The sequence below is a fragment of the Solea solea genome, chromosome 18, assembly GCF_958295425.1.
Source record: "Solea solea chromosome 18, fSolSol10.1, whole genome shotgun sequence".
NCBI lineage: Eukaryota > Metazoa > Chordata > Actinopteri > Pleuronectiformes > Soleidae > Solea > Solea solea.
The window spans coordinates 19647200-19660835 of NC_081151.1; the positions used below are offsets into that span (position 1 = coordinate 19647200).

The 13636-nt window shown below is 40.0% G+C and overlaps 1 protein-coding gene across 1 annotated transcript; it reads right to left on the reverse strand.

The window, feature by feature from the left end:
• Window positions 1-3736: 3736 nt before the first annotated feature.
• On the reverse strand, window positions 3737-13440 carry ivd (isovaleryl-CoA dehydrogenase). Its single transcript, XM_058616184.1, has 12 exons — window positions 13166-13440; window positions 11352-11441; window positions 11182-11233; window positions 10858-11027; window positions 10655-10748; window positions 9099-9229; window positions 8832-8928; window positions 8591-8684; window positions 7989-8070; window positions 7754-7858; window positions 7291-7363; window positions 3737-4142 (listed from the first exon to the last, which is right to left on the reverse strand). The coding sequence occupies exons 1-12, from the start codon at window positions 13298-13300 to the stop codon at window positions 4009-4011; spliced, it is 1257 nt and encodes a 418-aa protein (XP_058472167.1). The 5' UTR covers window positions 13301-13440; the 3' UTR covers window positions 3737-4008.
• Between the last annotated feature and the right edge of the window lie 196 nt (window positions 13441-13636).

The following is a 13636-nucleotide window of genomic DNA, read 5'->3' on the forward strand; positions in this document are numbered from 1 at the left end:
AAGCCTCCTTCCCTCCTCCTCCTCCTCCTCCTTCTTCCTTTGACACTTGTATTAAGCCTGTGGCAGCAACAGCAGGACTGGAACAGGACTAGAACAGGATTGGAAGAGGACTAGAGCCGAACTCTGCTGCTGCTCCGGGGCTGAATGAAGGGTTTGTGACTCCTGTGTGAACAAAACCTGCTCTGCCATGTGACCGAGTCCACGGTGTCTCTGATGTACACTCAGTGCCATTTTTTACCCTCAGGCTGCAGTTTAATTTACTACCTGCTGAAGTCACTGAGGACAAAAATGTCCACCTGCAGAAAACTATAAACTATAAAAATATTACAGATTCATATTTTTTTGTGCCCTGCTCTTTAAATTCCACAAAATAATGGTTATTTTCCATATTGTAATAATAATAATAATAATAATAAGTCTTGGATATGTCAAAGCTTATCCAAAAATATTGACTTTGATGCATTATTAGTTTTTATTATTATTTTTTGTGTAGAATTAGATTTCAAATTCACCACCCACTGCTTTATCCTCCATGTGAGGATAGCAGGGGGCGCTGGTGCCAATCCCACTTGACAGGCGGGGTACACCCTGGACAGGTCGCCAGTCCATCACTGGGTCCCAGAACAGTTCCCAGTGTACTTTGTCACAACCTCTAAAGGTTCCCTTAAGTGTAAAAACTGCTATGTAAATAGTACAGATTCATATTTTTTTTCATAAATAACAACAGTGAAAAAAAACCCAGAAAAATATATTAATCTTTAATGTTTTTATAACCGTTTCTGAAGGTGGACATTTTTGTCCTCCAGTGACAAAAGAGTATGGTCGGTTTTTTTCACAGTGCTCTATTGATCTATTACAACAATTCAAATTTGAATTGCAATAAATTGTCAAGAGAGAGACTTTCTTACAAAAAGGGAAAGGCCCAAATGGACTAAAATGTCCATAATGACACTGTAGGAGACAGTATTAAGTTAATTTAGTTTAGCGTTAGTTTAAATGACTAATGCAGGATTACTTGCCGTTGGCCTTAAGCCTTTGAGCAAATATTCTTGTGGTTTTTTGGAGCTTTGATGTTGTACAAGAAGATATTTAGCAATTTGTCTGGGTGGACATGTCCGTTAGAAGCTGTGCTAGGGTTGGTGTAAAAAGGTTTTTTTGACCGTTATGTTACCGTTAAATCTATACGTGGTCATTCACTTTTTTTTTTTTTACACCATGGATTTATTGGCTTTGTTCACTAGTAGCCTATTTTTTTACAATAACCTTTAAAGTTCTTGAAGTTATTATTTTCAACTGTAAAGCCCTTGATGTCTTATTGTCTATTATTATACATCAGTCAATACTGACAATGCAGAAATGTAAAGTTGTGATCTCATCTTTATACTTCTGTTTTTTAGAAAAGAAGTAAACCCAACAAACACATTAACTTCACCCTTGAAGCTGATTGTAAGATGTGAAACCTTTTCTTGACAATAACACATTCAGTTTGGACCTCTCTCCCCCCAAAGGGAGGAGTCCTTCCTGCTTCATAAAGAGCCATACAGCCAGAAGGTCAGAGCACAGTCAGCATACAGCGGTTACACTGCAGCTTCCTTCACTGAGACGTGAACTCTGCATTACAACTACTCAGGACTGTGCACGTTAGTATATATGCATGAAATAAACCACCAGCCTCACAAAGTGATTCATGATTATATATACTTTGTCATAACCTTCATACAACCTTCAGAGAACGTTTTCTAAAGGCTCCTTGAACGTTCCCCTAATGCTACTAATGCTACTTTTCTACAACCTTTAGAGAACGTTTTTCTAAAGGTTCCAAGAGCGTTTCCCCTAACGCTGGGTTTTTAAATCCTGGTCCTGGAGACCCACTGTCCTGCAAGTCTGGGGTGTCAACCTCATTTTAGTTCAGGGGCCACATACAGTGCAATTTGACTAGTTTTTACAAAACACAAATGCAATTTCAACAATATTATGCCTAAATTGACCATTAACACAATTTACAGATCACAGTGGATCTATAAAGGCACAAAACATGTAGTCACAGGTATCTGGAAAATATAGTATAATTGGATTCTGATCATGTGCAATTTGCACAAATTCATCCCATGGGCCGGATTGGACCCTCCGGTGGGCCGATTCTGGCCCACGGGCCGTAGGTTTGAGCTGACCATTAGAATCAGGTGTTGTTGGAGCAGAAATAGAGTTGAAAGGGTCTGTCGAGTAGAAATATCAGAAAGTGACACATTTAAGGCTTTTATTTACGTCTCTCTTACATTACTTCGTATGATTATAAAAACACGTGTGAGAGATTAAGGTTGGATTTATTTGAGACTACATTCTCGGCGGATTAACGTTCGAATCCGATAGCTCTGAGCTCAGAGTGGCACAGATATGAATGTTTAAAACAGACGACGGACTTCCTGTAAAAGGGAAAACCCACAGTGAAACGGAGCTCCCACGTATTATTCAAATGAAGTGGGACAGTTTCAGTTGTTGAACTATCGTCCCCCCCCCCTCTGGCTTTCCTCGAAAACAATGAGCTCTATATTCAGTGGACACAGAGGAACTGTGTGTAGAGAAGTGAGTTTTGTTTACTTTTTAACCATCGGATACATCTGAACCATAAATGCACCCACATTTTTCAAGACAAGACAGTCGTCTCTGATTACAGCCACGGGAGCAGACACAGTATCTTTATCTTTCGGCACATGAGGGTCTTCCCCCTTTTTTTAAATCTCGACTAGGGTTAAAGAAATAAAACAACAAACTCAAGAATAAGGAATATCTACTCCAGAGGAAACAAGTGGAGGCCATGAGATGAGGATTCATCATCCAAACTGGAGATATTTCAGCAGACGGACAATTGCAGTAAGTTGAATATACACTATTACTTTAAAGCTGTACTGTGTAACTTTTTAATAGTCCGATTATGTTCAAATGAGTTCACACTATTCGGATTAATCTCGCCGGCTCCACGCGACCGCGGGGATACAGGACGATGTGAAGGGGAAGGCGACGTGAGACGGCAGTGGGCTTTAGGTTAAGGGATTATTCCTGGTTCCCTGAAACATGAGCGAGATGAGCGATCGATAACTGTCATCGTCTCATAATCTAAAGAGTTTTAATAGAAAAAAAAAATTAAAATCAATTCAATAAATAAAAAAAACATCCTTCCATGATGAAGATTGATTTGAAGTTGATTATTACAGTCAATTATAACCTATAATTAACTGTAATAACAGAATTACACATCATCTGTTTTCATAGTGTTCTGCTGTAGGTAGTTAAATATTCTTTAAAGAGAACTCACAGCCTCCAAAGTGTCTTGTATTTTCTTTTTTAATAAATCACATTAGCTGTTATTGCTTCATGATCAGAAACAGTTTGCACTGCACTTGTGACTCTCTCTCTAAAGTTTAGATTTACATTTCTGTTTTATACAAGAATCACTGCAAATATGAGCAAATCCTTGGGATGTTTTCCTGTCAACTCTGTAACAGCGACCGGTCAAGATGTCCTGGAGTTTAACACCAAGTGCCGTTTTCCTTACATGATGAATAATACAGCATTCACAACCCTCTTCCTCTCTTTAGACGTCAGTAGCAGCAGCAGTCGTTTTCGAGCTCTTGTAGTGTTCAAATGAAAACTAAAGTCATTTCCCAGTTAGTTGAACTAAATTTGAAATAAACTAGAAAAATCCATACGAAAATAAAACAAAGAACCAACACATAGGCACGGTTTAAGTCTTACAAATTAATTCTCATCACAAAACAGGAAAATCTGTAATGACATAAAGACCACTTCACACAGTCAAAGACAATTTCATTCAGTTTAGTCTGTTGCAGTAACATCGCTGTCAACTCTGTGATTTCAACTCTGAATCATAATCCCAGGTCAAGCCAACTCATCATCATCATCATCATCCAGTATAATCCAGAGTGCGAGTAACAGCCACGGTGATAGACACTCAAATATCGCTCAGCGATCGCCTCTTTTCTGCTCGGCTCATTTGAACATGGCGTTGAACGACCGTCCGATGATGAGCCGGCGGATCTCGCTCGTGCCCGCGCCGATTTCGTACAGCTTCGCGTCCCGCAGAAACCGCCCCATGGGGTAGTCGTTAATGTAACCGTTCCCGCCTGTTGGAAAGTGACACATAATCTTTTAGGTGTGTGTATAATCAGAGCAGTCTCAACACATCAGATTATTGATCCTGTGTTATTATTGAACAAGTGAGGGAGTGTAAGGGAACGTAAAGAACAAGTCAGGGAGCGCAAAGAACAAGTGAGGGAGTGTAAGGGAACATAAAGAACAAGTGAGGAAGTGTAACGGAGCATAAAGAACAAGTGAGGGAGTGCAAAGAACAAGAGAGGGAGTATAAGGGAACGTAAAGAACAAGTGAGGGAGCGCAAAGAACAAGTGAGAGAGTGTAAGGGAGCGTAAAGAACAAGTGAGGGAGCACAAAGAACAAGTGAGGGAGTGTAAGGGAACGTAAAAAACAAGTGAGGGAGTGTAACGGAGCGTAAAGAACAAGTGAAGGAGCGCAAAGAACAAGTGAGGGAGTGTAAGGGAACGTAAAGAACAAGTGAGGGAGCGCAAAGAAAAAGTGAGAGAGTGTAAGGGAGCGTAAAGAACAAGTGAGGGAGCACAAAGAACAAGTAAGGAAGTGTAAGGGAACGTAAAAAACAAGTGAGGGAGTGTAACGGAGCGTAAAGAACAAGTGAGGGAGCGCAAAGAACAAGTGAGGGAGTGTAAGGGAACGTAAAGAACAAGTGAGGGAGCACAAAGAACAAGTGAGGGAGTGTAAAGAAAGAGTGTATTTTCAAACAATAAAATACAATATTTTTGAATGATTAAATTTGACACAAATCTAATTCCATAGACAAACCAGTATGCACGGCTTCACTAATATCGATCAAACACGATGATCAAAGGTAGCACAAAAAAACACAAGCATGAAACTAAACCAGTCACACTTGACATGGACATTCAAGCACAAATTCTTATTATTATCATTATAGTAGCGACTATAAAGCCTAAATGAGGCTGAGTAAAGTCCATTTTTAATCTTCAAAAATAATCTGAAGTATAAATTTAAACTAAGGCTTTAACTCCTACAATTATTCTGTTAAAATATACAAAAAAAGGAATTAGTTTACTGGATATAAAAGGGAACAAATCAGTCAGAATCTGGTTAATATAAAGCTTAAATCACTTTACTATCTGCATACATGTCTGCTGCAGCGCTGCTACTACACTGTATCTGTCCCGGCTCTCTACACTCTGCTCATCAATAATACAGCGTTTGATTGCATTTCATCACAAATTTAATTTCCGTTTAGTTTAGACAGAAAAATGAAGACGGCACCGAGTGAAACCTTCTGCCCTTCAACTCGTGTTCTGTCATTAACATATTGACACAATTATAGCCCGGTACTTGGTTTCTGCTCATGACAACATGATGAGAAGTTTTTTTTCCTTTATTCATCCATTTTCTAAAACGCCTTATCCTCCACATGAGGGTTTGCAGGAGGCTGGAGCCGATTCCAGGGCAAACACGCGGAGACAAACAACCATTCACTCTCACACTCACGCCTACAGAGTGTCCAATTAACCTCTGTGTGTTTTTGGACTGTCGGAGAAAGCCCCCCCCCCACACACACACAAGGGTAGAACATGCAGACTGCATGCAGAAAGACCCTCAGTCAAATTGGTATTCAATAAACCAGTGACCGTCTTGGTGTGAGGCAACAATGCTCGCCACTGCATCACCGTGGGGACTTAGTTTTTCTTTAATATGATGAAATTACAAAAATGGTGGACATATGATCAGACATATTCTGTATAATTGTCTTTACTGAAATGACCTAAAATGAACTATATGCAAAATGGCTAACCACACAAGACCTGGTCCAAACAAGGGTATTTGTGCATGGAGTTTGCATGTTCTCTCCCTGTGTGTGTGTGTGTGTGGGTGGGTTTTCTCCGGGTTGTCCGGTTTCCTCCCACAGGCCAAAAACATGCAGATTTGGGGATTAGGGAAATTGAAAAGGTTCCCCCCGTAAAGACGGCATCGCTTCAGCAAATATCTCCGCCTGCACGGAACCCCAAAACACCAAAAAAGAGAGAAGACGACGTTTTACACATTACAGATATAATAACAGACACGGAGACAGAATGGACCGATCCAGAGGAAAGAAAGGGAAATAATGTCTTGTTTGTTTATGTTTGCAATTACAATACAAGCTGTTTCCGTGTGACTTTTTTAAATTATTTTTAAAAAAAGCAGCTCGCAACAAATCTACCGACTTTCTGTCATAAACCAAAATACTTTACAAAAAGAAAATGCGGAATTCTGCCGCACAAGGGAGATCCATCTAACTGTATTCACTGACACACACACAGAGAACATAAACCCAGTCACAGACAAGACTGTGTGTGGAACAATCACGGATCTGTTTTGTTTATTCAAACAAAACAAAACCCTGACGTGTTCTAGTGACATCTAGCGTCTTCTCAGACTGACCTTAGTTCCTTTTCATTGACAGTAGTCGATAAAAACTGTCAAACAATCTCCAAACACAAGACAATGAGTGACAGCGCAAGAGAGAGCTGGGAATATGATGGCGTCGTTTTCCTAAAGTAGCGTATTTACTGTATACACAGAGATTTTCCCACTCCGGGAGGCGTTTTTCCAAAATGCTAGAGGACTTGGCTTCCGCTGCAGAAAAGGCTCGCTCAGTGCCAGACACGCGCGTCTAACAGGCTGAGACGCTGCTCTGACCTGTTAGCATGAGCACTGGAATGAAAACCAACACATTTCACTACTGTTACGCACCGGTAACTGCCACTGAGCCACACCTCCTTCTCTATTCCTCCACGTAAAAGACACTTTATTTACACCGCAAGGCACTAGACACAGTTCTCATCGCCAGCGGTTGTGCTGAAACGTGGTGTCTCAAATGTGAGTCAGAGAAGGAAGACAATGAAAACAACAAGAGAAAAAAAAAGCTTAGAGAAAAATCATACAAATTTGAGTCTTTTACTTGAGTCGAATGATTCTACGTCACAAAAAAATACTGTCCCAACTTCTACAATGTCTATGCTAAAGGCCAGACGATGAATGCATGTCGTAGCCCGGCATGGAAAGTGATTTTTGACTAGTGGTATAATGTTAACATGATGCAGTCAACCATATCCACACTGAATCAATTTATATCCCTCAATTTCTCTGCAGAGCCTGTAGTTTAGTATAAAGTGTGTTTTCTGACGGTTCGGAGCACTTACCCAAACACTGAATACCATCCAAAGCAACCTGAGTGGCGTTCTCAGCACAATATAAGATGACTCCGGCACAATCCTGCAACGACAACACAAACCGACACAGTCACTGTGTGTGTGTGTGTGTGTGTGTGTGTTTGTGTGTGTGCGAAAAAAAAACACAACCAAAACAAAAAACACCTCTTCCCCTGTATCTGACGAAATTAGAAAAGGACAAAACACGGCATTCTAAACACAATTTGAAAACGTAAACACTATCAGATAATATGAGATACTATAAGATTTAGACTTTTTTTTTTTTTTAAAGTAAACTATTCAATCAGTACGTTTACAAACTAAGGCGGTAGTTCAAGCATCAAGATTTTGGCATTAAACCAAATTAACACAACAGATAGATATACAGTAAGGCATGCAATTGCTTGTATTATACAATATTTTCTAACAGACGTATAATTAAAAATGATCCCACCTTTGCACTGAAATGTCCTTTGTCACAAGCCCGGGCAACGTTGTACGCATACTGGCGACAGGAGCTCAGTCTGGTGTACATGTCGGCCATCTTGCCCTGCATCAGCTGTATAACACATAAACGTGACATCATGTTAGGACCCTTTCGCTCGTGATATTCTGAACCGCAAACCTAAGAAAATGTATATGATGAAGCATTTAAAAATATGCTGGACTGTATGAAGTGAAGGTCAAACCTGAAAGTGACCGATCTTCTGTCCAAAAGCTTCTCTGACGTGAAGGTAGGGAATAGCAAAGTCCAGAACTGCCTGCATGATGCTGCGGAGTAATAATTAGGACTCATTTATTATCACATTTAGCAGCAACTTGTGACTTTATACACAGCAAGAAGCCAAGAACAATAACCTTAATGCTCAGTGTTTTTTAAGCCAAAAGTGTGAGTTTTTCCACTTTCGAACCACATCTAAAGGTTTCCAGTTATTATGGCTGTAACTATAATAAATGGCTCATGTGGGCAAATATAAACTACACAGATAACAACATTAAATGGGATGTTTGCTTGTTTTGGGCTGCACTTAGAAACCAAAAGGACTTAACCGACAATTAAACCCCGCTTTCATATTCTTCAGAGGCCGAGTGACGAGCAGCAGCACTTAATTTAGAGCACTCAAATCACTAAGTGAGGTCAAAGAAACTTCACGATCTTCTCACACAAGCTTAGTTTTCTTCTTTCAAGGATTGTAGTAAGACTAGGTTTTCAGTTTTTGTAACACGCCATTTCCCAGATAAGTGGTTTTAATGTTACAGCTGATACGTATTATTATGAATGTGAACTTACCCAATAGGTCCAGATGAGAGCACCAGCCTCTCCAGATCTAATCCACTCATCATCACATAAACGCCTTTGTTCAGTGGACCAAGAACGTTTTCCTCTACAACAAACAAACAAACAAACAAACGAACAAGCGCGGGCGGAGAAATCAACAATCTCAGTCAACAGAAACCGAATCCACTTGCACACGAATGCATGAACCAGGAAAAGTCGCCATGTGGCAGCTTGAGGTTTTCAAAACACACACCTGGGATTTTACAGTCTTCAAAGACCAACTCGCAGGTGTTGGATCCTCTCATGCCGAGTTTGTCAAGCTTCTGTGCCGTAGAGAATCCTGGCATTCCCTACAAAACACAGAGAGAGTGTAAAACGCTATGATTTCTGACACACGGACCAAGTTTGAGCTCGGAAAACAGAGCACAACGTGTAACTCCATCACATTCCCGGAGCAACACATCAATCCAGAAGCTGAGGGGATGAAAATATCCACACTTGATGGACGTACAGTATTTACCTTTTCTACTATGAAAGCCGTGATGCCTCTTTGATGTGCATCCGGATCCGTTTTAGCATACACGATGAGGACGTCCGCATCCGGCCCATTTGTGATCCAGAACTTGTTGCCGTTAAGAACGTAGTAATCGCCTGTCGCAGACAAAAAAAAAAAAAAGAAAGTCGAGAGAGAGAGTATTTTGTGTCTATGCAACAGATAAATGCTCTCATCCAGGAAACACTTCAGTCTCTGTGGTTAACCCAGAACAGACATAATACACACATCACTTCCGTACCATTATCCTTACGATCAACAAAATCAGTATTTACAGGCGGTGATCACAGACTGCAGATAAGATTTTGTTTAGAGATCATTTGAAATTCATGTTTATATATTATGTGCATTCATTGATTCCATTGGCTCTGAGCCATTCAGTTGCTTTATTCGACTCAGCCCAGTCTCTCCCCAGAGGGCAGCAGCAATAAGTGAGAAGCAGCAAGTCTGATTTTCTGGAGGAAAAAATACAAATTGCTGATCTCACTTCATTTCGATCTGCCAAACAAAAAACTGCAAACTGTGTGGTCCAGAAACTAGTAAATTATCCGACTCCAGGATATTATCAAGAGGAAACGGGTTTCACTAAACGGAGAGTCTCCACAAATCTAGCGCTGAGGTTATTCAGCTCATCAGTGAAAACTGTGACGACTTACTTAAAAACAAAAACTTCATTCATAACAGATCCTTAATTTAATAAAAATTGTCAAAATGTCTAGTGGAAAAAATGCCAAATAATTAAATCATTGATTGGATTTTTTGGGGGAAATCTGGGGAAGATCGACACCGTAATTCCCGTATCCGGCGTGCGTGCCAAACGCAGATTCTCCGAAACCGAATCCAAACCGCCCAAAGAAGCCGCCTCGCCGAGGAAAACGTGACATGGCTGATGAGGACCGCAAGTTGTCGCAAAGTTTGGATTTCACAAAAGCAGCAGAACTCTTCACCTCAAAGAAACACCGACGCACACCGACATAAACGGAGAATCGTGACATTTGGGCTTTGTGTGGGACGCTTACGTGTGTCTATTGAAGAACGCTGTATGTCCGGCTTTAATTATGCATGGCCACATGGGCCGTCAAAGATATTTCCTAGCGTAAAGTGTGACGCGCACACACTATGTTCACACTGACAGTGTACAACCCACGTACAGCCCTGCTGAGTAAGAGTCACTTGGCGAATGTAATATTCAGTGTGAAAAGGGCTAAGTATGTAAGTATAAAGGCATATAATTATAAAAATAATAAATACAAAATGGATTTTAAAAGAAAAACTCATAAATGTTTAAACAAAAAAAGGTACTATATTGTTTTCAAGTAATTTCCCTATAAAAAAAAAACATGTCTTTAATTTTTATCGTGCCCTTAACGTTTTAATGGGCTATTAAATCTTTCATTTTAACAGCACACAGCTCCTAAAGATTAAAACACATTCGCTGGTGTAATAATAAATGTGTACAGCAGTACTAATGGAATAGAGTCATTTGCAGGTTTCTTGTGTGTGTGTGTGTGTGTGTGTTGTACCTTTCTTCTTGGCTTTGAGTTTCATGGATACAACATCTGAGCCAGCGTTGGGTTCACTCATGGCCAGAGCGCCGACGTGCTCTCCCGTCATTAACTGTCAACAGGAAGAAGAACAATGAAGGGGGAAAATGAGGGATTTATTTGTTAATTTAGGGCCTCTCTCCCACCCATCTTCCAACAGTACAAGGTGCATCGCCTCTGACCTTTGACATGTACTTCTCCTTCTGCTTCTCACTGGCGTGGCGCACCATCTGGTTGACACAAAGATTAGAGTGGGCACCGTAACTGAGAGCGATGGCTGCCGACACTCGGGACATTTCCTCCATCACAATGACGTGATCCAAGTATCCCAATCCTGTGCCGCCATATTCCACTGAAAGACATACAATAAGTTTTAGAAACACCTCCAAAGAAATTGTTAATAACAAAGATTGTTAATAGATTAATTATTTACCACTTTTGTGGAAGTTTATGTGATGCTTTTACATACACTGTAGTATGAGAGTGTTTTTCTCCAGTTATAATACCTGGAGCAGTGATCCCGAGGAGCCCCATGTCCCCCAACTCTTTCCAAAAATTCTAAAAAAAGAGATAATGCAAAAAAATAAATAAAAATTACCAATACAGAATTTCTGCTGCATGTTTTAAAGTAAACATAACAGATATTATCTTGATAATTGCATACGCATCAACTCACCCGCATTCCTGGAAATTCATTGGTCTTGTCGATGTCATCGGCATACGGTGCGAGCTTTTCTGCGAAGAACCTTTGAACCGTATGTCTGAGCTGTGAGAACACAACGACAGGAACAGACTTCAATTAAGCAAGTACCAAAAAAAATGTTGAAGTATGTCTTTCAGTGTTTCCCAAAGTTCAAAATAATGAGGTTCTCTAAAGTCTTATTTTGTCCACAATTTACCACCATTATTTGCACAGTATTTCTTAGTAATGTTATATGATGAATGGATGAATGGATAGGAAGGTAGATTATATTCATCCCCTTGGAGAAATTTGAGTATCCCGTAGCTCACACTGGATTAACAATGCATATAAATGAATAAAAACAACACACATCCAACCATAAAAACATACAGCAATAAAATAATAAAGGTTACTGGCTTAAAAACATTGGATAAGGCAGAGAGGACAGTGCAAACACTCTAAAAACATGGGAAGTCACTAAAACACCCGGGCTTAGCTGAGTTATTAAAAATCCTGATGGCTGTGGGGACAAATGACCATGAAGCAGTGACAGGTTTTCAATGTAGTGAGTCCTGGGACCCAAAAGTAGTGATTTGTACGAGCCCCTGGGAAATTCAACAGGTTCACAATAAAATTGCTTGAGAAATTGTAGTGTTGATTCTGGTATGGTATAGTTATAATATATATATCAATATAGTTGTATTCCTCTAGGTTTCGTTCGGCCATAAAAGCCCACATTTGGCGAGTTCTGGTACATTTTTAAGAAATACAATGTGGGATGTCGACCCTCAAATAACTTCTCCAAGATACTTTGGATTTTACTTTTGAAATGCATACAACCTGGCATTTCTGCCATCATGCTGCAAAGCTTTTGGTTGCGTAGTATCCTTGTAACAACCAATGTATAAGAAATTCTTTTGTTTATTTATTTTCAAGTTCAAGAGTACATTTTTCTGTTGACGTTAAATATATTTCTGTGAAAGTATCTTCTATATCTGCACAAAACATTCATTTTTATTGTTTAAAGGCTGCTTTAAGGGGAACGTGACATTGTGATTTTTCTCCTTTTAATTCTTCTCTGTATTCCTTTTTAACTAGAAAGCAATTGATTTTGTACATACAATTAATATTATTCAAATATTGCTATATTATGCACTTAGGTGCATAATAGTCTGTGTTTGTTCTCACACAGACTACACATCATTTCTTGGTTAAGGGAAAACTGAAAAGAGAAATACTCATAGAAAATAATAGAAACATTTGCTAATGCTCTGCTACCTTCCTGAATGACCACAACAGCTACTTCTGTCCAATCAAATCCTTTAAAAGAACCACACCTTCTCCTCCTCCTGGTGCCAAAAAACCCTATCTTACTTTATTTAAATAAATAAATATGAAGTGTATGGTAGTGTTAGACTGACCTTAATAACCCCCACTTTCTTTCCGTTTACGCTAACCAGAGACAGTTTATAAACAGTGCTACCTGAAGCTGGAAAACACTTACAATAACACACAGATAACTTCCACACTTGATTTAATAGTTTAATTCAGAGTGACATTTAAAGGCTGTCAAGTATGAAATCAATGCGTTGTTGTTTTTAACTTCGTGATCTCGGCTAACGTCAAGGACTTCTCCTGTTAGCTAACGTGACGTAACCGCGTCAGAATGACTGTGTTTGTCAATGAGCGTCAAATTAAACCGCCATGGACTTTTTTCTTCACGTTGACCGACTTTAGGACGACTTGTGCAGCAGACGTCACGTTCAAAAAGTCGGGTTATTTTAGCTAAAGTCGTGACGTGACTGAACCTGTATCTGGTCGTCGGTGAGTCCGTTCACCACGTCGTCCACGGGGACGCCAGCTCCTCCAGCGCATCCTCTCCTCGCCACTGCGGAGATTGAGAGTCTGGAGCCGCGGCGGAGAGCGTTCCTGACGGCAAACATATCGGTTTCTCTTGCAGAAGTGACTAAAAGTGAAGCGAGCGTGAACCAAACGCAGTTGAGTGTCGTAACCGAAAGCTAACTGCTGTGTTGAGGAGAAGAGAGGTCTCACTCTGCTACAATTTCGCTGCTCCACATAAACGTCGTCCACACCGTCCTTTTATCTCTCTGCGCCACCTGCTGGACTGGAGTGTACATCAGCGCAACACTAAACTGGCTTTTTTCTGTTAAAAAACTGAAAATTAAACACAAAAGCTGTTTAAAAATTGTAGAATTTTGTCAACTTTATGTCCAAAATGTATTATTTTGCTTAAATTGCCTTTAAATGATGCATGAACG